This window comes from Herpailurus yagouaroundi, unplaced genomic scaffold (assembly GCF_014898765.1).
Source record: "Herpailurus yagouaroundi ecotype Mexico unplaced genomic scaffold, PumYag 166, whole genome shotgun sequence".
Taxonomy (NCBI): Eukaryota; Metazoa; Chordata; class Mammalia; order Carnivora; family Felidae; genus Herpailurus; species Herpailurus yagouaroundi.
The window spans coordinates 12,646,615-12,668,597 of record NW_024412407.1 but is presented as its reverse complement, the minus strand read 5'-3'; the positions used below and the strand labels follow the sequence as shown (position 1 = coordinate 12,668,597).

The 21,983-nt window shown below is 38.4% G+C and overlaps 1 protein-coding gene across 1 annotated transcript in view; it reads left to right on the top strand.

The window, feature by feature from the left end:
- PDZRN4 (PDZ domain containing ring finger 4) overlaps nt 1-21,097 on the top strand; it is a 143,198-nt gene extending 122,101 nt beyond the window's left edge. The window contains exons 5-8 of the mRNA XM_040488423.1: nt 409-471; nt 7,426-7,527; nt 11,924-12,040; nt 16,687-21,097. Coding sequence (XP_040344357.1) covers nt 409-471; nt 7,426-7,527; nt 11,924-12,040; nt 16,687-18,213 — 1,809 coding nt within the window. The 3' untranslated portion in view covers nt 18,214-21,097. The remainder of the gene's footprint in view (nt 1-408; nt 472-7,425; nt 7,528-11,923; nt 12,041-16,686) is intronic.
- Nucleotides 21,098-21,983: the final 886 nt, after the last annotated feature.

Genomic DNA, 21,983 nt, shown 5'->3' with positions numbered 1-21,983 from the left:
GAAAGAAAGAAAGAAAGAAAGAAAGAAAGAAAGAAAGAAGAAAAAAGAAAAGAAAAGAGAAAAGAAAGAGGAGGGAGGGAAGATGGAAGGAAGGAGAGAGAGAAAGAATGGAGGGAGGAGGGAGGGTGGAAGGAGGAAGGGAGGAAAGAGGAAAAGGGAGGGGGAGAGAGAAGAATGGTCTTCTAATTAAGTTCTACTCTAGTTCTCTTTAATTGTATTATTATTAATTCTAAAGTAGTCGATTTATATTTTTAGAATCAGTGATATTTGACAGAAAAATTTGACATGCATTGTGTAAATCAGTAGAGAATTTTGAACCAGGTTACTAAAAATATCTTTAACCATATTTTTAAGTTTCTGGGGAAATATTGCATATCCAGTTGAAGATGTGTGTTTTCTCCATTACAGGTAGATCCAAATAGCATTGCTGCCAAAGATGGCCGAATTCGAGAAGGGGATCGTATTTTGCAAGTATGTGGCGTAAGTCATTTCCTCTAGTTTCCTACTATTCAGTAGTTTCAATTCTATTTAGTTTTTTATAAAAAACTAGGAAAAGAATTTGTCTTTTCTAGATATTAACATTCACAAAACACGAAGCTATCAAGTAAAAATGTTTTTAAAATGAGGACGGTACCATTCATTAAGAATTATTAGCTAATAATTAGTGATTGAGGCATCATCTCTGGACTTGGCTAACTCCTCTTCAACTTCCAGCACCACCACTTACCCGAGCACGTTACTTAACCTCTCATTGTAAGCCTGTTTCCTCATCTTAAAATATAATAATAAAACGTATTGTTGCAGAGGTTAAATGTGATTATGCATGTGATATGCTTCGCACACGGCGTGGTGAGTAATAAACATTAACTTGTATTACTACCAGCAGCGGTAGCATCAGTTACTGCTGCCCTTTCCAGAATAAATTAGGTAAACACGGATTCCTGTGTTCCATTGCTATATGAAAGTCTAGAAGTCTGAAGAATTTTATTTGTTGCTGGGGACGGGTGGAGGGGAACGCCTTCTTTTCCTCATGGAAATGTGAAAACATAGAGACTATTTAAATTTCAGTTTAAAGATGATGAGCAGCTCATAAGAGGGGAGGTGGAGCTGGTAAGAATTCCAGGCCAAATTAGGAATAACCCTGAATGCCAGTTTCCGCCCTAAACCCACCTTGACCCCCTCCTTCTCCTCTGAGTCCTTTCCCATGCAGAATGGCTACAGAAAGACACACAACTCCCCACCTTTTGTGTCCAGATTAATCCAAGTTAATAACAGAGGCCTGCCAGGGTTGAGTTTCACTGCAGATCACAACTACGAAGTGGGGAAGATGACTTAAAAGCCGAAGTGAGGGAGCTATAAACTGTTAAAACATTCCACATAGCTTTTAGTCTTTGTGATAGACCTACAGTTCCCATTTCTCCTTCCTAAATGCAAACCCCTGAAGAATGTTTCTTTGCATTTGACGGGAATGGATTCAACACTGTGCCTAGAATGAAGACTTCAAAAATAGACAAGATGCCATCCCAGCATTTGGGGCACTCCAGGGGTAGTTAGGAAGACAGCTGCATACACAGATGATTATGATGCAGTGTGGCATTGTCATGATAGAAGTGTGTTCTCCCTGCCCTGGGCACATACCAGAAGGTTATTCTGCCCAGCCTTCTGTTAGTCTTTCCTTTCTTCGGGGTACAACTCACTGATTCACAGCACTTCTTCATACCCTTCCTCTTCTCTAGCTAGATGCTGCGGAACTCCTTTTCCATCAAGGACCCTCTACTAAGGCTCCAATTAGGAAAGAATAAAAGTATGAATTAGTGGTCATTCATGGTCCTACTAATTTTTCAGAAACTTCAAGAATATGTAACTTCTATTTCTATTGCTCCCTAAGTGGCGACCTGTAGTTTAACAAAATGGAATGTGTCATAGGCTATATCAGGGGAAGGGAAATCAGGTAACCAAGGCACAGTCTTGTTTGCTACCATATTTTCGATGTCTTTCTCAATCACACATGAATAAATGAATGAATGAAACATAGGTATTTAGTGGAGAAGGTAATAGGATAGATGAATCAAATCTGTAGTAAAGCTTTACTGATACAGCCTCATTAAAAAATAAGGGCACATTTTTTTGTGTGAATCACCCAGATGATGAAACCTCCAAACATATTTTATTATTATTATTTTGATTTGGAAGTAATTATAAATGTATTGTTCACCTTGTTGACATCTACAGTTGAAAATACTCAGTTGAAAAGAATGTAACCTTTTTTTTTTAAATGTTTGTTTAATTTTGAGAGAGAGCACAAGAGGGGGAGGGGCAGAGAGGGAGGGGAACAGAGGATCCAAGGAGGACTCTGTGCTTATAGCAGAGAGCCCAATGCAGAGCTTGAAGTCAGAAACCAAACTGTGAGATCATAACCCTGAGCCAAAGTCAGATGCTCAACTGACTGAGCCACCCAGCTGCTCCAAAAAGAATGTAACCTTCTTTTGATGCTCAAGGGTCTGTTGTGCCCAGCAATCATTGCACAATGCAAGAATACAACAAAAGACTCAGTGGCTAAGAGGTCTGGAAGATTTTGTGCACCAATATAAAATCACCATAGTTGGCTACGTTTTCTGATGTGTTGGGTCTATTTTTTGTCATGTTTCTCTTGTTTCCAGTCATCACTCCTTTCTCTGACCATCTACTCTCCACATTTGACACCTTGTACTGCACCCTCACTGGCTCCCTTCCTAATGCAGCTAACCACTGCCCCATAAGGTAGATATACAAATGCAGTTATTAAAATTGCATCTATTAGTTCTCAGAGTAGAGGTAGATCAAAATAAAGTACATGTGTTTTCATATGTGCATACTATATATTTTGACATTTCCTTATTCGTGGCTATATTAGAGGCAGATAAAGTTTTCCGATACAATATTTGCAGGATAATAAGGCATTCCTTAATGGAGTGGGTTCACTGAAGAAACAACAGCAGGATTGACAAAATTCCGTTGTCTGCCTGATTACTTTATATTCAGTGACAAATATGTCACACTTAATGAACAAATACATGTCACATTAAAAAGCCTAGAATTCAAGTCTATTTGCACACACAGAAAACAAAGAGTCTTAAGGGTAATGCTGAAATTATATTAAATAAAACTGTGACAAAATTGTACCCATAGACAAATAGCTCCCATAAGGTTGATGAGGAGATTATGGGATACCCTGTAATGAGCAATTAATGACTCCTGTCTCAGGGAGATGAGAGGGAGAGAACGAGAGGATTTACTTCTTATCCTTGGAGTTTCCTGGCTGGCTTTTATTTAAATGAATCTCTTTAGGGCAATTGTGGTTTTAATTTCCTGTTCATGATGACCTAAGTAGAGTATTTCTATGGTCTGGTCCTCATTGTGAAACTAAAATTTTCTAAATGTACTGTATCATGGGACCTCACCCAGTGGCACCACCCACACAGATACATCGGATTGGCCCAAGGTAGGGATTATACAGAAGAAAAACCATCAACCACTTTCATGAGAGCATGTTCTAGATCTCATGTGTTTTTCTTCTGCAAGCCATCAAGTGTTCTGTCTTCCATGCCATCGCCACACACTTGTGGTATCAGATGTGTCCTCAGGAATTAATATGGGGAAGTCCTCTCACAAAATTGCAATGCTGAGTGAAGACAAGCATTTCTGAGCCCCAGAGAGAAAAGATTAAAGACAACATACGTGATCAGAGTGCTGTATTCTCATTTTCTCCTTGGGATGGTGAGCGTAGCAATATTGCATGTCGCAGCCTGATCTCATGTTGGCCAAAAACGTCAGCCATGTTCCTAAGGATTACTCTGACAAAATCCTGCAAAAAACTCAAGCAGTGGAACAATAAGACTTCAGATGAGCTTTCTCTCTCTTTCTCTGCCCTACACCTAAACTTATTTCCAGCATTTGTTCCTACTTTTTTCCTTTCTTCCCCTTAGATAACTGCCCCCCCACTTCTGTTCTTTCCACTTCTATATCTCTGTACATTATTCACCTTCTTTCCATACTAAAATATAAGCTCACTTGAAATAGATCATTCCTCTTTTGCCTTAGATCCTGGGTTTTCAAATACATTCCATAGGTGGTGCCAAGAATTTTAGTTGCCCACCCACCTCTGGTACTTGCTAATATAGGTAACGTAAAATTTGGCACATTCAAGCAAAAAAGCTATATTAAACCATCTCTAGGCTTTTAGGGTTTTGCACACATGTGCACATACACACACACACTCACGCACATACAGCAGATTGGGCCCAATGTGAGATTTTGGCTGATTTGTAATACCATGAAACTCTTCTAAGCCAAGGCAATATCTGCTTTGAAGTCAATGTTTACATATGCCCAGACACAGATAATAAGACAAGACCTATTTTCTAGCACAAATTTTTCTCCTTGTAACAAAAGGTACATGTTGCCTTTCTCCTGGTTCTCTTTCCCTCTCTTTTCTTAAAATTAAAGTCTTCCATTAAACTGTGGTGTCACACTGACACATCTATCTCATCTCCTCCCTGTGATTCTCGGTCCTTCACCTTTATGTCTGCTTGGTGTTGTCATGCACAGCAAACTGCCTTCCCGCGAGCAGCCCTGTAGCCACAAGCCATCCTTCAGGAACAAAAGCAAATGAAGGTTGAAAGCTCTATCTGATTCCATTCCTCAAATCTTTTCATTCTTTGCTGAAACCCATGGCTGCATTTCTTGCCCCAATATCAGTCTGGGTGTCAAACTCATGTCCTGAGTTCAATAGGATCTACCAACCGGTGGGCTAAAGACACAGTTTTGAAAGAGGAACGATAAATTACATTTTAACACCAGATTTCTATGGTGAATTCATTTCATTCCACCCATGATTCTGGGTGTAAATGTGTTTCTACAACATGGGATCTGTCCTTTCAGGACAAGGCATAGTGTGAGGACTGGAGACCATAGCTCTGGTCATGCTGAGTTCACAGAGGAGACAGATGAGTACCAACTGTAATGGGGCTGAAAATCTAAAACAACCACATTGTTTCTTGATGGTTCTCGAAGAGTTAGAAATACATATGAGATAGATGTATAGAGTACTAAACCACCTTTACTACTATGGACTTAATTATTGTGCATGAATTTTAATATATTTGCACTGTTTAGAAGAAAACAATCTTTCCTGTATGGAGGATTGAAATATAGACATCAATGATGTTATAGTAGTAATAATAATAATACTAGCAAGAACAGTAACATCAATAGCACTACGTGGCAACCTAGAGCACTTCCTGTTTACCAGGCACTTGTTTCAACCCTAGACATGTATTGACTCATTTAATCCTTACAAGAACACTCTGAGGAAGGCACTAGTATCTGCACTTTCATATAGGGACCATCATAGTAACATCAAATAAACATGAATAAAGAGTATTTAGGATAGTAGTAAATGAACTTCACATGCAGAATTTAGATGTATATACTTGAGCAAATAAAAGTAATGAGAATTAGATTTCAAACAGAAAAGGTGAAGAGAAGCTGTGGGAGAACATCCACCTCCATCTTCCTAGGAGCAAACATGCCAACAGTGGAGGGAAGATGAATGATTAGGTCCGTGATTAATACACAAATAGATGCATTGCAGACACAGTGTTAAGAATTACTATGAAATGGATGTAAACCCCCAAAGCTCAAAGAAAGTAAACATTTTCAAGTCCTTATTTTCAGACTACACCGAATTGGGGAGGGGGGAGGTGTAGTGGAATCCATCACTGCCAATTTATCTTCATTTGAGAAAAAGCCTTGGATTCAGTACAAAAATAGCTTTTCAGATGTATATTTATGAAAAACCACAAAATACCCTTTCCTATCATTAGTTACCATTTTGGAATCCTAGCTTCTGTTTTCTAATTTGATGAGTTTTATTGTGAGTTGCCAAAAAAAAGGAAATGCGCTTGAAACTTGTAAAAGCTGAATTTCCTATCCACATTTACAAGTGAAAAACAAAGGTGATAGGCATTTGATCAGAGTAAGAAAATACAACATATGGTTGTATGATTCCGCCCCCCCAGACTCTTACTTATTTTCTGCTTTCTTTGTGTTCAGTATGTATGATAAGAGTCCAGGAATAAGAGTAATTTACTGTGGTCCAAAGTTGAGATTCCTGGGCTTCGATAATTATATGTCCTTGTGTATCAGCCAGAATCCCAGAATCATCCAGAATCCCAGAATCCCAGAAACGAGGAGAAAATTCTCACTAGTCTACTTCATGCTTTTCAGCAGAAATCCGTAGTGAAAAATGTTACTTATTGAAAAATTAGTACAGCCACATTTTCTATTTAATTTACTGAAATAATTAATACTTATTTTAGATAGAATTACTTGACCTCTTCAACTAAAATTTCTTTCTGCATATTTTGATTATGTGCTATGGATCAAAAAATCTCATTGTCTCCATGGATTTGAACAATCAATAAAATAAAATAAATATAAAATATCCGAAGAAAGTCCAGTTAACTTGGAACTAAATACATTTGAACGTGAAAATGTAGCTTACCATACAAACTTCAGGAATCTTATTTGCTGTGTCTGTAGAACTTAGAAAAAGGAAAAATATATGTGTGTGTGTGTGTATCTATATATATCTATATATATAGATATATTGAATTCCACTGGAGTCTTTTTAATCCAAAGTTTACTCAAGCTTGGTTTCTTTCAAAAAGCCATTTTTACTCTGTATTAATTTTTAAAAAGTTAAGTATACTTAAGAGATGAGCCTTAAGAGATTTCATTAGTTTTGTTGTTTGAGGAAATGGATGAATCTTAGAAAGAGCTGGAGTGTTGATGAGGATGTTACCGATGCACTGTTCCTTGTTTTGATTATTTAAGCAATTGAAAGAGATCCTGAGAGTGATTTGGGGTAACTGAGTCAGACCCACACAAATATGAGATGATTAAATGAAAATGCAATCAGCAGTGGCCTGGGAGCATTGCCTGGTGAGAGATAATACTGTAGCTCTCTAATTGGCTCATAGCAGGCATGCAGGATGACGGATTTCAGTTGTGGTATTGCCAGTCCTGCTTCCCCCAGCACTATTATCTCAGAGTGACACTTCCATTACTCTGAGCGGAGAAAGATGAACGTCACCTGTCAGGGGCTGGTTAATTGTGTTGCTAGATGTATGTTGCCAGGGCGCAGGTTGGACATTTATGAACATAACTGCTTCCTCTGATGTCCGCCATCCTTCAGGGATCGATATGGCTCTTACAGTAAGCGCGTAATTGAGTGAAGGCACTTACCACTGAGGGGCTGGAGATGAGCCCATTGTGTGAGCTTCATTGTCCATACGTTCACCATAAATGAGCTGATATTTGCCATTTATTGTGTGCAGCATTGTGGAAATGGAAACTAATGTGCCACTTTCATTTGTTTTCTAGATAAATGGGGAAGACGTCCAGAATCGAGAAGAGGCAGTGGCGTTGCTGTCGAGCGAGGAGTGTAAGAGAATCGTGTTGCTCGTCGCAAGGCCAGAGACTCAGGTCAGAACACAGATCCAAAATCTGGAGACTGAACTTCACATCCATTGTTTGCTCATCTGTATCAAATCAGTACTGTGTTTATTTGTAAAGCTGAGTACACAAGACATAATTAAGAGTCACCTTACCTAACCTACCAACCTGATCAACCTTATCTTTTTGAAAAAAGAAGGGAAAAAACATACAAAATGGAATCATTATTCTCTCCTTCCACTTGCCAGTTATTTGAATGAATTCATAAATGAAAAATGGTTGACGGTATGATTTTTAATCCTGTATGGATCCTTGCTCTAGGTTTCTATCTAAAAATATTTAATTGGCATATTAAGGTATCTTGAAGGAATCTTTAATGAGAGAATCATTAGCGTATCTAGCTATCAACTTAAATCTTTTTAGGACAACTTTATCAAATAAAGTGGCCAACATAGCATGGTGTAGTTCCATGTATAGTAAATGAATTTTTTCCAAGTTTAGGGTGACAGAAACATCTGTCTGGCCAAAACCAAGATGATAGCTTCTAGGGAAATTGCTTTTTATATCTTTACAGAGGGCGATGTCATGACGGTCAAGGAGAGGTAATATGGTGAAAGAAAAGTGCTGTTGGTCCTTCTTTTTATATTCTTTTTATACCCTGCCACAATGCAGAAAAGGATAGCACATCATCACCCTTCTGTCCATCTGTCAGTAGTTTGAGTGAAGTTGGTTATATCACCATTTGTCTCCCAGGCTATTGATCTGATATTTCTCAAACTCAGTAACTACATACTATCTATAAATTACATTGAGTAGGTGTATTTCAGTGTCAGACCAAATCCTGACTTGAATATAGTGGTTATAAAAGATCACCCTTTCGGCATATATTTCCTTTATGCCCTTGACCATTCTAAATGGTTCCCATAAAGCCTGCTATTGCCCAAGGCAGAGTAAAGTTACACACCTGAGGTGTCAGGAGTGGGGAAGGGAGCCTACACGACTGTGACACGACTGGCTGGACTGCCTATTTGGGAGTAAATTGAAAAATATGTATGAAATGTCACTAATTACCTGGAAATTTGGCAACCCAGTTAGTCTCACTGATCCCGTTTTCTTGAAAAAGAACAGAATAAAGGGATTAAACACATGTTAGTTAAATTCATGGTAAATTGAAGAGAACAGAGTAGTTATCCCTGTTATAGAAAAGATATTTTAATGTTTTAATGTGGGTTCCCTGCGCTTTCCATGTAACTGCTAGAGCACCTCATTAATTTAGAATTGAAGCATTTCCTTAAACCATGCCACAGAATGGCTATAATGGACTGTGGAAAGAATAGAAATTAATGACATAAGACTAGATCTATCGTTGATAGAATACATATGCTTGCTAGAACCGGTGGTATTTTCAAATATCTGGCTACACTCCTGATCCAGCAGGATCAATGTTGGAGGATGAATTTTCAAAGGAGACTTCCTTTCCACTGTTGAGGGGAAGATAACCGTCCTGCCAAAATCGGGATCTGCTTTAGCCCCTCGATCCTAAAGAAACCTCATGCCACTGGAAGAAAGCTGATTGCCTTTAGAAAATCAGATTTCTATAAAAATAAGGAAAGAAAATGCATTTTAACACCAAATTTTTTAAAATGCAATTTAGGCAGTACATGCTATAAAATGGAAGAAAAAAGAAGACCAAAAAAAAAAAAAAACATAAACTTGCCTTTATATCACCTATATTTTTTAATCAATTTCAGTATATCTTATTATTGCATTTTTGGCATATGAATTTTATCGCAAGAGAATGTGGAAGTTTTTTGTGTGCTTTCTCTAGGCTTTTTCTTTTTTTAATGTTTCAAATACTCTCTGCATTCTTGGAAATGATCTACAGATTTGCTGGGAGCAATATGGTACATCTGTGCAATATTTTTAAATAACTCATTTCTTTCATTCCCTGTCAACTTTCTTTCATTTTCTGCCCATTTTCCTCCTCAGACCATTAAAGATATTGCTATTCTGTCCTATTCCCCTTGGGACATTGGGACAGAGAGGGCTCCATAGGAACTTGTAAACACTACTTTTGAGACAATACAGGTTGTTCTTTTCCCTGAAATGCCATGTGTGTTCCATACTGTGCACACAGATCCCCCTGTTTCATAATAAGAGCCCTCCCTTCTCGCAGCTCGGCTCAAGGGAAAGGTCTGTCTGTGGCGTAGCCTGAAACTCAGACTGTCATGAATGCACATAGGTAGAAAGGGAGATACAACAGGGAAAGGAAGTGAGCAAGAAGGATCTCTCCTTACTTACTCTGCTGTGTATACTTCCAGCCTAGAGGAAAGACTTATCAGAGCAGACATACACTGACTACGGATGACAACTCAAGGATCTGTGGAATTAGTTAATAAGAAAAGAGTTATAGGGAATCATTAATTTCTACTGTTTGTTCTTCTTATCTTTCCCACCCCTTCATTTAAATTTCAGAAGACTCTATTCCATCATTCACTACTTCAGAGTAAGCAAATATTTTGTTTTGACCTGATTAAAGAAAAATCCCTTGGTGTGCTTATGAAAAGGAAACATTTCTAGCTTTACGTCATTTCTTTTGGAGTCTAGAGTTTGCAGCTTCATGAAACTTAAAACGGATTAGAGAATGTAAAGCTTGGACAATTATAAATTGAAATGGAATTGTTAGTCAGCTTAATTTTCACAGTTCATCTGCATATCAAAGCCAGTGGGGTAGAACTTGCTCAAGTTATTGAGGCTACATGAAGATAAATGAGGATGAATAAATGTGTCAACACTTTTCGCCCCAGTCAAATCTGAGGTAATTTAAGTTCTAGGTAGCCTTTAATACATATCAAGAAACCTATAACTGCCTTCATATTGGTGAATATGACACATATATGCTAATGCCTCTCCAGGTGCAACCGGATGTCCTTCTTTCAGAATTTGTTTTGTCTCGAAGTTTTATCATCTCAGTTATCTTTAAGAGCTTACTTTGCCATTTTTCAGGGATGAAAACACCTCAAACTAGAGCTGACCCTTGAATAATGCAGGGATCAGGAGAGCCAACACTCCCCACCCAGTCGAAATTCACATGTAGCTTCTGACTCCCCAAGACTAATACACTGATAGCCTAATGTTGATTGGAAGCCTTAAAATAACATAAACAGTCAATTAACACTTATTTTATATGTTACATGTATTATATACTATTCTTACAATCAAGTAAGCTAGAGAAAAGAAAATATTACTAAGAAAAGCATAAGGAAGAGAAGATAGATTTAGATTACTGTAGTGTATTTATCAAAAAATAAATGCACATGTAAGTGGACCTATGAAGTTCAAACCCCTACTGTTCAAGGATCAACTGTATTGTCAGTTTTGGCTCATTAGAAAGCTGCTGTTTCTTTTAACACAGAGTAAAACAGAGCATGGACAATAATTCAGGTAATTTAATCATCATAGACAGCTAATTTATGTAATCCAGCTCCAGAAATCTGCTTTGAGGCAAATTATCTGTATTGACTGTCAACACTCATCATATTAGCAAGGTTTTTCACTTCACTTGTTATTGAGAAGCCAACAGGATTTATTCAGTTTAATTTGTGTAAGACTCCCACCAGAATACCTGCATCCTGGACCCACAAACAAAACCCTGCGTGCTCCACACTGCTCCATTCCCATTAAATGCACAATTTCAGATACATACACACACACACACACACACACACACACACACACACGTGTGTGTGTGTGTGTGTGTGTGTGTGTGTGTGTATCTATATTTTGCAATTGGTGTGAAAAATGAATCAAAATAGACATGGATAGCATCACCTTTTTTTACGAGAAGAATAACTTAGAATTTTTCTCGTCCTCCCCCTAGATAAAGTAAATGTCTGTATTTGTGGCAAGCAGCCATCTTGTTGACTTGGAAGCCATCTGCCTAAAAATAAAAAGGCAGGATGAGGGTAGGAGCATCAGTGTGTATGGGGGGTGGGGAACACTGTGTGTGTCATCTCATTGAAGGTTGTTGTTAAGGAAAAAAGCCCAATTGTCTCATGGCCCTATTAGTACCACTGCAGTTCTTTAACACAGGGACTGTTGGAGGTAATGAGCGTGACAGCTGTGGATTATGCAATATGCTTTTCATACATTTTGAAAGATGGTAATGTTCTATTCTGTGAGATCTACTTGGCTATGAGAGAAACTCTGTAGCTCTGTTTCAGGAAAGGATAAAAGGCATATGAGTCCAATTTTTTTTTTTTTAATCACTTTTTCCTCCTTCTGAGAGGTGAACTATCAGAGGCTGATATTCTGAAGAGAATCATTATGATAAAAGGAACTGGTCAGGCATTGCCATTTAAGTTTACCCTATTTTAGCATGAGTTCCCACTAACCTAATATAATGTATTAATGTGTTCTTTTGCAGCTGGATGAAGGCTGGCTGGAAGATGAAAGGAATGAATTCTTAGAGGAGTTAAACTTGGAGATGCTGGAAGAACAGCATAATGAAGCAATGCAGGGCACGGCCAATGAGGTGGAGCAGGTAGGGCCAAAATTTGAACGACGTCATTTGAAATGTGGTTAAGTGGGTTTTCTTTTAATGGATAATCATAAATGGAGTAAAAAACTAAATCAAAGAGTTTGATCAAACACCTCTGTAATGGTAATTTTTTAGATGGGCATCTCAAATGAAGCAGAAGGAATAAATACATTTTTTTTTCTGTTGAGATCTTTCTAGCTTGGAAAGCTTTGGGACCATTGTTGACAGAGTCTGGTATTACTCAAACATTGACCCAGGTACTATTCAACCCAATTCTGAAATTTAATAGCAAAAATATACCTTGTTTTTCGATATGCCAGCTGGAGACAAGCTTTATCTCATGCGATAACCTCTCCTCCCAAAGTTAACTTTACAATTTAAAATATAAATGTGTCTCTTTGAATATTTAGGCAACTATAGCATGATGGTGACATGATGTAAGCCATCAATCTGATTTATGGTTTTGGTATCACGGTTCCACGTATATACTCCTGAAGAGGAGTAGCCTTATTTGAGATCATTGACATTATCTTGCCTTAGGGTCACATAATCATTCAACCAAAAATGCTGAGCTCCTAATATGTTCCAAGTACCACACTTGATTCTGAGAATACAAGGAAAATGAACAAAGTTTCTGCTCTTAATTAATTCATTGCTGGTGAAAGGTTACAGAGGGGCTTGTGGCAAACCGAGTTTGGGGATTCTTTTGTGATCGTTGTTGTTCCTATTGGATAAAGACAAGATCAGTATATCCTAGATCTTTTAAAATATATCCTAGATTTATTGTGTGTTGAATCCGTGTCATTCATCTGCCTGATACAGCTTTATTAACACTTCTGATGTCAGTTTATTGATTTAATTATCATCCTATTCTCAATGTTAATTCTTAACACATTCTAAGAGATAGTTTTTTTAAAAATCCTGGACAGTTAGGCTTAGGGACATGAAACACAAACATCCTATCGCTTTACGAAGTGAATGATGGAATTTATTGACATGCTAGCATTTCATAACAGAGACGTATGTGCACGTGTCTGTGTGCACATGCCCATATATTAAATAAATCGTTATATTGCAGACTACGGTCTCAACATAGCTGCGTGTGCAATGCTCATTGGCCACTTCACAAACAGTAGCTCATGCTCAAAAGTGATGCTGCTACTGTGGTGATTGCTTTTCAATGTAGGCAGGACAGATTGAAATTTTTATGTATGACTTCAACGCTGGCCACAGATAAAGATATTTTTTGGCGGCAGCTTCTGGTTACAAGCAAGAAAGTCCTTGCTCCAGGCTTTTTCTCTCTTAGATACAAAATGTGACCGGATACAAAATTGACAGGAGGATGTTGGAATAAAGAAAGAAGGGAGAAATCCTGTCCAGGTGAAGCAATAGGGTGTCAAATGCTGCCTACTCATCAGACGTAATACAAATGCTAGGTCGTTGGAGGTAACACTAGACATCCCTGAGGTTAGATTCTCATTGTGTGGAAATTTTTCTTCACTGTGAGACTGAAAAATGATAAGAAGTACAGAAACCTTTAAAGGTCCTTTGCCCTTATAAACAATAATACTACATTAGAAATGTCTTGGTAGAAGCATTGCCTGTCACCATAATAATTCCATAGGGAAATGATAAACGATAGAGTGGCATTACATTAGAAACTAGGAATTCTAGGTTTGAGAATGGAAAACCCTTTTTATTTTCACATTGTCTCATAAACCAGTGACTAAAGAAAGGCAAATTCAATAAAAAAATAAAATAAAAATGTGTATTCATACTACAAAACTTAAATACACATACGCATTAAAACATTCTTTTGACGCACTATCCTTGGTCTTACGGCTGCTGTTGACACATTGCGGAACATCGCTCTTGGCATAATTTGTCTATATCCTTTGCACTCTATATAAAAATAAGATAAAGAGGGGCACATGGGTGGCTGGGTCAAGTAAGCGTCAGACTCTTGGTTTTGGCTCAGGTTGTGATCTCACGGTTCTTGAGATAGAACCCCACATCTGGCTCTGTGCTGATAGAGTGGATGGAGCCTGCTTGGGATTCTCTATCTCCGTCTCTCTCTGCTCCTCCCCTGCTCTCGCTCCTCGAAAACAAATAAACAAAAAAATAAGATAAAGAAATACTACCCCTTTTGTATTTTTAAGCCAATCAAAGATATGAAAAAATAAATGTAAATAATATAGTATATAACCTAAAATGTCCAGTATCCATAACATCCACTGGGGGTTTTATGGCACAGCCTGTTGATGTCACCACATTGGATACTATTGTCAGCTTGATTCGAGGAACATACGGATGTACCAAGCACTCAATTACTTATTTATAACATTATGTTTCGTTTGTTTTTTTATCGATAAGGCATTTAAAATCTCAGTATGTTTTCAACAACTGAGGAAAAATATTTTAGGGAAGGCTGAGAATCCTAGAATAACATGATACATGGTCATGTGCTCTCCTTTACGGCTGATGTTACGTTTTGTTCTGCCATAACTTCTGTGGAAGAAAAATATAACAATTTTCTTGAGGGACCTTTCAAACCTGTGTTAGAATACCTTTTCTCATGCATTCTGTCCTTCTTTAACACTAACAGGCTTAATTATATTGAATTGTATAATTATACCTACTAGACGAAATATACATATAAGATAGTGAGTGGACTTACACATAAAGAAAATACAATGTAGAAACTGCCATGTAGACTTGTATGTGATGAGTGACGGAGAGAACAATAACTTTACCCTGGTCACAGAGAAAGAACTACATATGCATCCTCTTAGGGCAGTAACAGTTAATTGTTCTGCATGAAAGCCAAAAACTACCAAGGAATAAAGTTTACCTACAAGTGTGTATTCACATTTATGTCAAAAATACACTTTTTGACATTAAGTCCACATCTGGCAATCAGTGCTGCTCTGATTTTCATGAGAACTGTCACCCTCAGCAGAATAAAATTCACCTTTAAGGGATATTAGTGGCTGAGAGTAGAAAAATATTTTTTACGTAACCCAAATGAGTCTTAAGATGACATTGTTGCTCTTGAGCAGTGTGATTTGGAGATGCACTAAGGTCTGGGCACATGTATCGGAAAATATGACATCCTAGACATAGAAGAAATCCTGACTCCGGGGGATAGCACTGGCCTTTTCCACCTCTCTGTGTCACTAATAAGCTGAATACCTTTGGGATTAAAGTTCCTCATCGATGGAAGGTCCGAGGCTCTAGTACTAACCTATTCCTGAAATACTGTGCTATTTAGCTTACCATTACCAGTGTATTACTACATCAGTGAAGTTTCTTCTGAACTTAAAGTTCAGGAAAAAATCATCATAATAAGATGATGCAGCTTCAGAACTCCAGGCCTCCATTCTGCAGAAGACCATTTAGACTACCTGTCTCGCTCATCCTTTCGTGTGTTACCATCTCAGAGACTCCTAAAGGCACCTCATTTACACACGTGCATGCCATTTTCTCAAGTAAGAGAAATCCTTAAGATAAGGATCAAGTATTTAAATGTGTCCTGTTTTATTTATCACCAAGTCAGGTATGACAGGCATATCCAAGCAGCTTTGGTTTTCTTTATTTCAATTCATAAAAAGCTGCCTTGAGCTAATGGCCTTTGTTTCTAAAATTGTTATGGATGCTAAAATTAGAACAGCTTTCTAGGAACCACACTTTTGCCAAGAAGCATCATTCTTTTTTTTTTAAACTTGTTTTATTTTTTATTGTTTAAATTTACATCCAAATTAACATACAGTGCAACAATGGTTTCATTGTTAGTGCCCCTTACCCATTTAGCCCATCCCCCCTCCCCCAACCCCTCCCGTAACCCTCAGTTTGTTCTCCATATTTATGAGTCTCTTCTGTTTTGTCCCCCTCCCTATTTTTATATTATTTTTGTTTCCCTTCCCTTATGTTCATGTTTTGTCTCTTAAACTCCTCATATGAGTGCAGTCATATGATTTTTGTCTTTCTCTGACTAATTTCACTTAGCATAATACCCTCCAGTTCCATCCATGTAGTTGCAAATGGCAAGACCTCATTCTTTTTAATTGCCAAGTAATACTCCATTGTATATGTATATATACATCACCTATTCTTTATCCATTCATCCATCGATGGACATTTGGGCTCTTTCCACACTTTGGCTATTGTTGATAGTGCTGCTATATACATGGGGGTGCATGTGTCCCTTCGAAACAGCACACCTGTATCCCTTGGATAAATGCCCAGTAGTGCAATTGCTGGGTCGTAGGGTAGTTCTATTTTTAGTTTTTTGAGGAACCTCCATACTGTTTTCCAGAGTGGCTGCACCAGCTTGCATTCCCACCCACAGCAAAAGAGATCCTCTTTCTCTGCATCCTCGCCAACCTCTGTTGTTACCGGAGTTGTTCATGTTAGCCATTCGGAGAGGTATAAGGTGGCATCTCATTGTGGTTTTGATTTGTATTTCCCTGATGATGAGTGAAGTTCAGCATTTTTTCATGTGTCAGTTGGCCATCTGGATGTCTTCTTTGGAGAAGTGTCTATTCATGTCTTTTGCCTATTTCAAGAAGCATCATTCTTTCGAGTTTGTCCACAATCAGTGTTTCTCAAGATAATTAATTTTCTTTGTTCTCTCAACTTGGTTTTCTTAGCCAAAAAAACAAGAAGAAGAAGAGGGCACAACAGATACGGCAACGTCCTCCTCTAACAACCACGAGAAAGACAGTGGGGTGGGGCGCACAGATGAAAGCTTGCGGAACGATGAGAGCTCAGAGCAGGAGAACGCAGCGGAGGATCCCAACGGCGCATCCCTGAAGAGCAGGAGAGAGCTGGGGCAGAGCCAAGACACTCTAGGAAGCGTTGAACTTCAGTGCAATGAGAGCTTCGCGTCTGGTGAATACATAGACTCAGACTGCATTGGCAACCCAGATGAGGAATGTGAAAGATTCCGACAGCTCTTGGAGCTCAAATGCAAGATTCGAAACCATGGAGAATATGACCTGTATTACTCGAGCAGCACAATAGAATGCCATCAAGGGGAACAAGAGGGAGTGGAGCACGAACTACAGTTGCTTAACGAAGAACTGAGAAACATTGAACTGGAGTGCCAGAATATCATGCAGGCTCACAGGCTCCAGAAAGTGACAGACCAGTATGGAGACATCTGGGCTTTGCACGATGGAGGATTCCGGAATTACAACACCAGCATAGACATGCAAAGGGGAAAGCTAGATGACATCATCGAACATCCAGAAAAGTCAGACAAGGACAGTTCTAGCGCTTACAACACAGCTGAAAGCTGCAGAAGCACTCCACTCACTGTGGACCGTTCCCCTGACAGTTCCCTTCCAAGAATGATCAACCTCACCAATAAGAAAAACCTGAGAAGCACAATGGCCGCCAATCAGTCTTCTTCCGGGCTGAGCAGTAAAGAGTCGACCTCCCCCAAAGCCAAAAGCACTGAACCAGGTTGCAGCATTGAAGGCAAGGAGAAGATTTCAGAGAGCGGCAAGCTTTCTGATCAGGAGCAAACCAGCAGCGAACACATCCCTTACCTCTCCCCTTACCACAGCTCCTCCTACAGATACGCAAATATCCCGGCACATGCCCGCCATTATCAAAGCTACATGCAGTTGATTCAACAGAAATCTGCAGTGGAGTATGCGCAGAGTCAGCTGAGTTTAGTGAGCATGTGCAAGGAGTCTCAGAAGTGTTCAGAGCCCAAGATGGAATGGAAGGTGAAAATTAGGAGCGACGGGACGCGGTACATAACAAAGAGACCAGTACGAGACCGGATTCTGAGGGAACGTGCCTTAAAGATCAAGGAGGAGCGCAGTGGCATGACGACGGATGACGACACCATGAGCGAGATGAAAATGGGCCGCTACTGGAGCAAAGAGGAAAGAAAGCAACACCTGGTTCGGGCCAAGGAGCAGCGTCGGCGCCGGGAGTTCATGATGCGGAGCCGGTTGGAGTGTCTCAAGGAGAGCCCCCAGAGCGGCAGCGAGGGCAGAAAGGAGATCAACATCATTGAACTGAGCCACAAAAAGATGATGAAAAAAAGAAACAAGAAAATTTTGGACAACTGGATGACAATCCAAGAACTGATGACCCACGGGGCCAAGTCTCCTGATGGCACACGAGTTCATAATGCCTTTTTGTCAGTCACCACCGTATGACCGAATGAACAGCGATGCAACTGATGTTAGGAGGGCGCTACCAGTTTGGGTAGAGTATGATTGCCTCGTTCAATGCGGCGTTTTTATATATATTTTGCGACTCTTTATAGTTTAAAGTTTTTGTAAGCAAAAATACCTGGTAATTTTTCATTTGTTTTTCATATACTAGTACCTTCTTTTTTGGCTGAGATCTTTCTTTAACTTGTGATATATTCATATTACTCATTTATATATATTAAAAAAAACAAACACAAGGAAAGAAAACAAAAAACTTGAACAAAAATACTGAGGAGCCAATTAATTTCCTACTTTAATGTATCTATTGTAAGTTAAGATCTGGATTTATTTCTCTAGTTTACTTATTTTCTACTCTAATAACAACTCAATGCCAAAACATTTCTATGCTTGCTTCTTGGCATAATACGTATGAAATCAAACCTGTTAATAAATCATGTGCCACATCTTGTCTTACGCATAAAAACCACCTCTTTTTAACATCCCGTTGTACATTAACACATCAATGGCCGTTGTCTTTGTCTCAGTAAAGTGTAAGTGGACAATCTTCCTGTGGTATGTAGTGACATTGGTCATGTAGCTAGATAATTGTGGTAATTGTGACAATAAAAAATAAATTATTGATTATCCTTAAGAAAAGCTATCAAGGGGTGTTTTATTTTCATTGTTCACTGTGGTTACCAGATTTAAATTAGTCATATATGTATACTATTTAGAAGAGTCCTAATTGTGGATTATAAAATGTGTACATTTTCTATCACTTTCTTTTCCAATAAAATTGTCTCGAAATACTTCCCATAGATCATTGTGTCACATATTCTTACCAGGATTAAATTAGATAATATATGTCAACCATCTAACAGACGCTAACTAAACATCCAGTAAATATGAGGTTATCTCCTTTTGTCTGCTACCCAGTAAGGTGAAGCCAGGAAAAATTCAGGGAAGGACCTGGAGAGAGGATCGGTGAAGTGTCTGAAAATGTTTATAATGACACTAAATGTATTAGCTTGGGATAATAAATAGTAATTAATAATAATAAATAAAAATAGTCAGCTTTGGCCATAACGAAATGCCATAGACTGGCTAGCCTCAACAACAGGAATGTATTTCTCACAGCTCTGGAGGATGTGAAGTCCAAGTGCTGGCAGATTCAGCAACTAGGTGAGGGCCCTGTTGCAGCTCGCAGACGGCCACCCTCTCCCTCTGTCTTCAGGCGGTGTAGAGAAAGGAAGGAAAGCTGTCTGCTGTCTCTTCTGATAAGGGCACTGGATCCCTCATAGGAGCTCTACCCTCATGACTTCATCTAAACCAAAGGTCCCATCTCCAAATACCATCACCTTGGAGGTTAGAACTTCAAAATATGGATTTTAGGGTGACACAACTCACCCCATAGCACTATGTGCATTTATTTAGCCTATCATTTGGGAATAAATTGGGGGGAATCATCTTTTTAATAATTGTGAGCATAGTCAACTATAAATGCCTTATATGCCAGTTTAAAATGAGATTGCCAAATTATCAGATAGGTTATTTAAATCTAGATTTTCATCATAAAAACCATCTATGTGTCACTCACGATACCTCCAGAGTAAAGGCCAGAATGACCATGTATATGCAAACTGAGTTTGATCAAATTTTCATTCAACCCAAGAGATTATTGGAGACACACAGTAGAGACACAACATCTGAAAAATTCTGAAGTTACTTTCCTGTTTAAAAACTGACAGTTTCAGCTCTTGAATCAGACTCTGATGCCCTGCTTTATATTCCAGGCCCTCATTCACTTGCCCACTTTGCCTGTTGCTCCTTTTTAGATCTTCTCTGAGTTGATTTCCTGGCTTCCCATTTCCACTCCAGTTATCTTATGCTGTTCTCCTGTCTGGAGTGTCTGTGCCCAATTCTACACCTCCCTGAGCGTATAATCACATGTACATTTTCTCTTTGGAACCCATTTTGATGACACCAGACTCTCAGCATTTTGGCATACACTAGGATGCACCTGCAGCATTGTTTTACCTTCCTTTTTTCTTCTTCTGTTATTTGAATCACACACATAGTATTTATTGTCTCCCTGCATAGATTTTATGGAGTTTGGTCGTTGCATCCCCCTCTGTCTTTGCAAATCTCTGTAGAGAGCCGTTTGAATAATAATGAATGCTAGTTGAGTTAAATTATTGTATTTATCTCTCTCCTCCACGTATTGGTCCTTTTGTTACTGTTTTCCTTACTGTTCTACCTTTCCAAGTTCTTATCTCCTGAAAAGCTATTACATAGATGGGGAAAAAATGAATCTTAATTACATGTAATGAAAAGCTAGACTCAAAAATTTTAAGGTAGTGATAGTAATAGCAACCTAAGGCAACTGAGAATTTCATCACTTCCAGCTTTAGCCATTGTTAATACAATCGACAAGATTACTCCGAACGTACCTAGAGCTTTTAAAATAAGAATGTTGATCTTAAGAGCTCAGCTTTTTCCTGACCTAATGCCTGTCGTTATTGTTTATCTTCTTGACATAACTGGGCTTTAATATTCACTGCATTCAGATTACTCCTATAGATAAATGTGACTTGGAACCAACATGTAGATTTTTCCAGAAGAAACATGGACACATCTCATAACGCAGTATTTCCAAAGTTACCAGCTTACTTTTATTTTTATTAAAGCCAAATGTTCTTGCCAATTTTTAAAAAATGTGATGTTGGTATTTTTCATGTCTGTATTTATACATTCTACAAGTTGAGAAATGTCTTTTTCAAAAATCAGTGAAAATCTGAAAGTGTTATGTTTTTATCTTTCTACGTAACATATCTTTGTGCTAAACATGTTTTTTAGTCAATGAATAATAAATCTGTTGCTCAGCAAAGAAAAATAATTTGTTATATGTGGGATATTTTATTTCAGTTCCAAAGAAATATGTGAATATGAAGAAGGAAAATATTTTACTTAGGCTTAGCTTTGAAATTCCATAGTTTTATTGCTTTTTTTTATTCAAGATGTGACAGAAATTGGTGCTAGGATCCGCATGTGAATGACCTAGGAGGTGGAAAACAATGTATATTCCCTGGGCATTTCTTCACCGCATGCCAGGAAGAAGTCTATTGTTACCATTTTATCTTGTGCCGACTGTCCTTCTATGAAGACATGTGGGCTGTGGGAGGACTCCTCTAACATATCCTTCCCATAGCTACATGACGATTTAATCCTTGTCTTACTGGTGTGTCTAAATTTTCCACCTGAACCAATCTTTTTATCCCTCCAATGAGCTTCTGCTTTCTGCTTCAAATTCTTTGTTTTGTGATGGGTGCCATTGTTCAGCTGCTCCGTCCTACTTACCACCTATGTCTTCTTGAATTTCCCTTTTATCTGGTCAGTCACAAAGCAGTGTTATTTTTTTCTTTAAAATGTGTCAAGTTCTCTTCAGTACCCTAAATCACCTTTTGGCTAGACTGTCACTATTTCGTGCCTAATTACTTCAACAGGTCTTTTCCTGAGCATGGGATAAAATCTAAGTGCCTGAGCCTGTTATCTAAGGACTTCCATAATTTAACCTCAACCTGCTACACACCTGATCTCGCATGTCTTTCCAAGAAGACTTCTAACTCATACCTCAGGAAACCTGTGTCTTGGGCAGATGAATAATTTGATGTTCCTTCAAACTAATATTCTTTCAATTTTAATTCATTTTCTATTAATTTATTATACTCTACCATTAGTTAATATTCATTATTTTTCTATTTCTATTAATAATC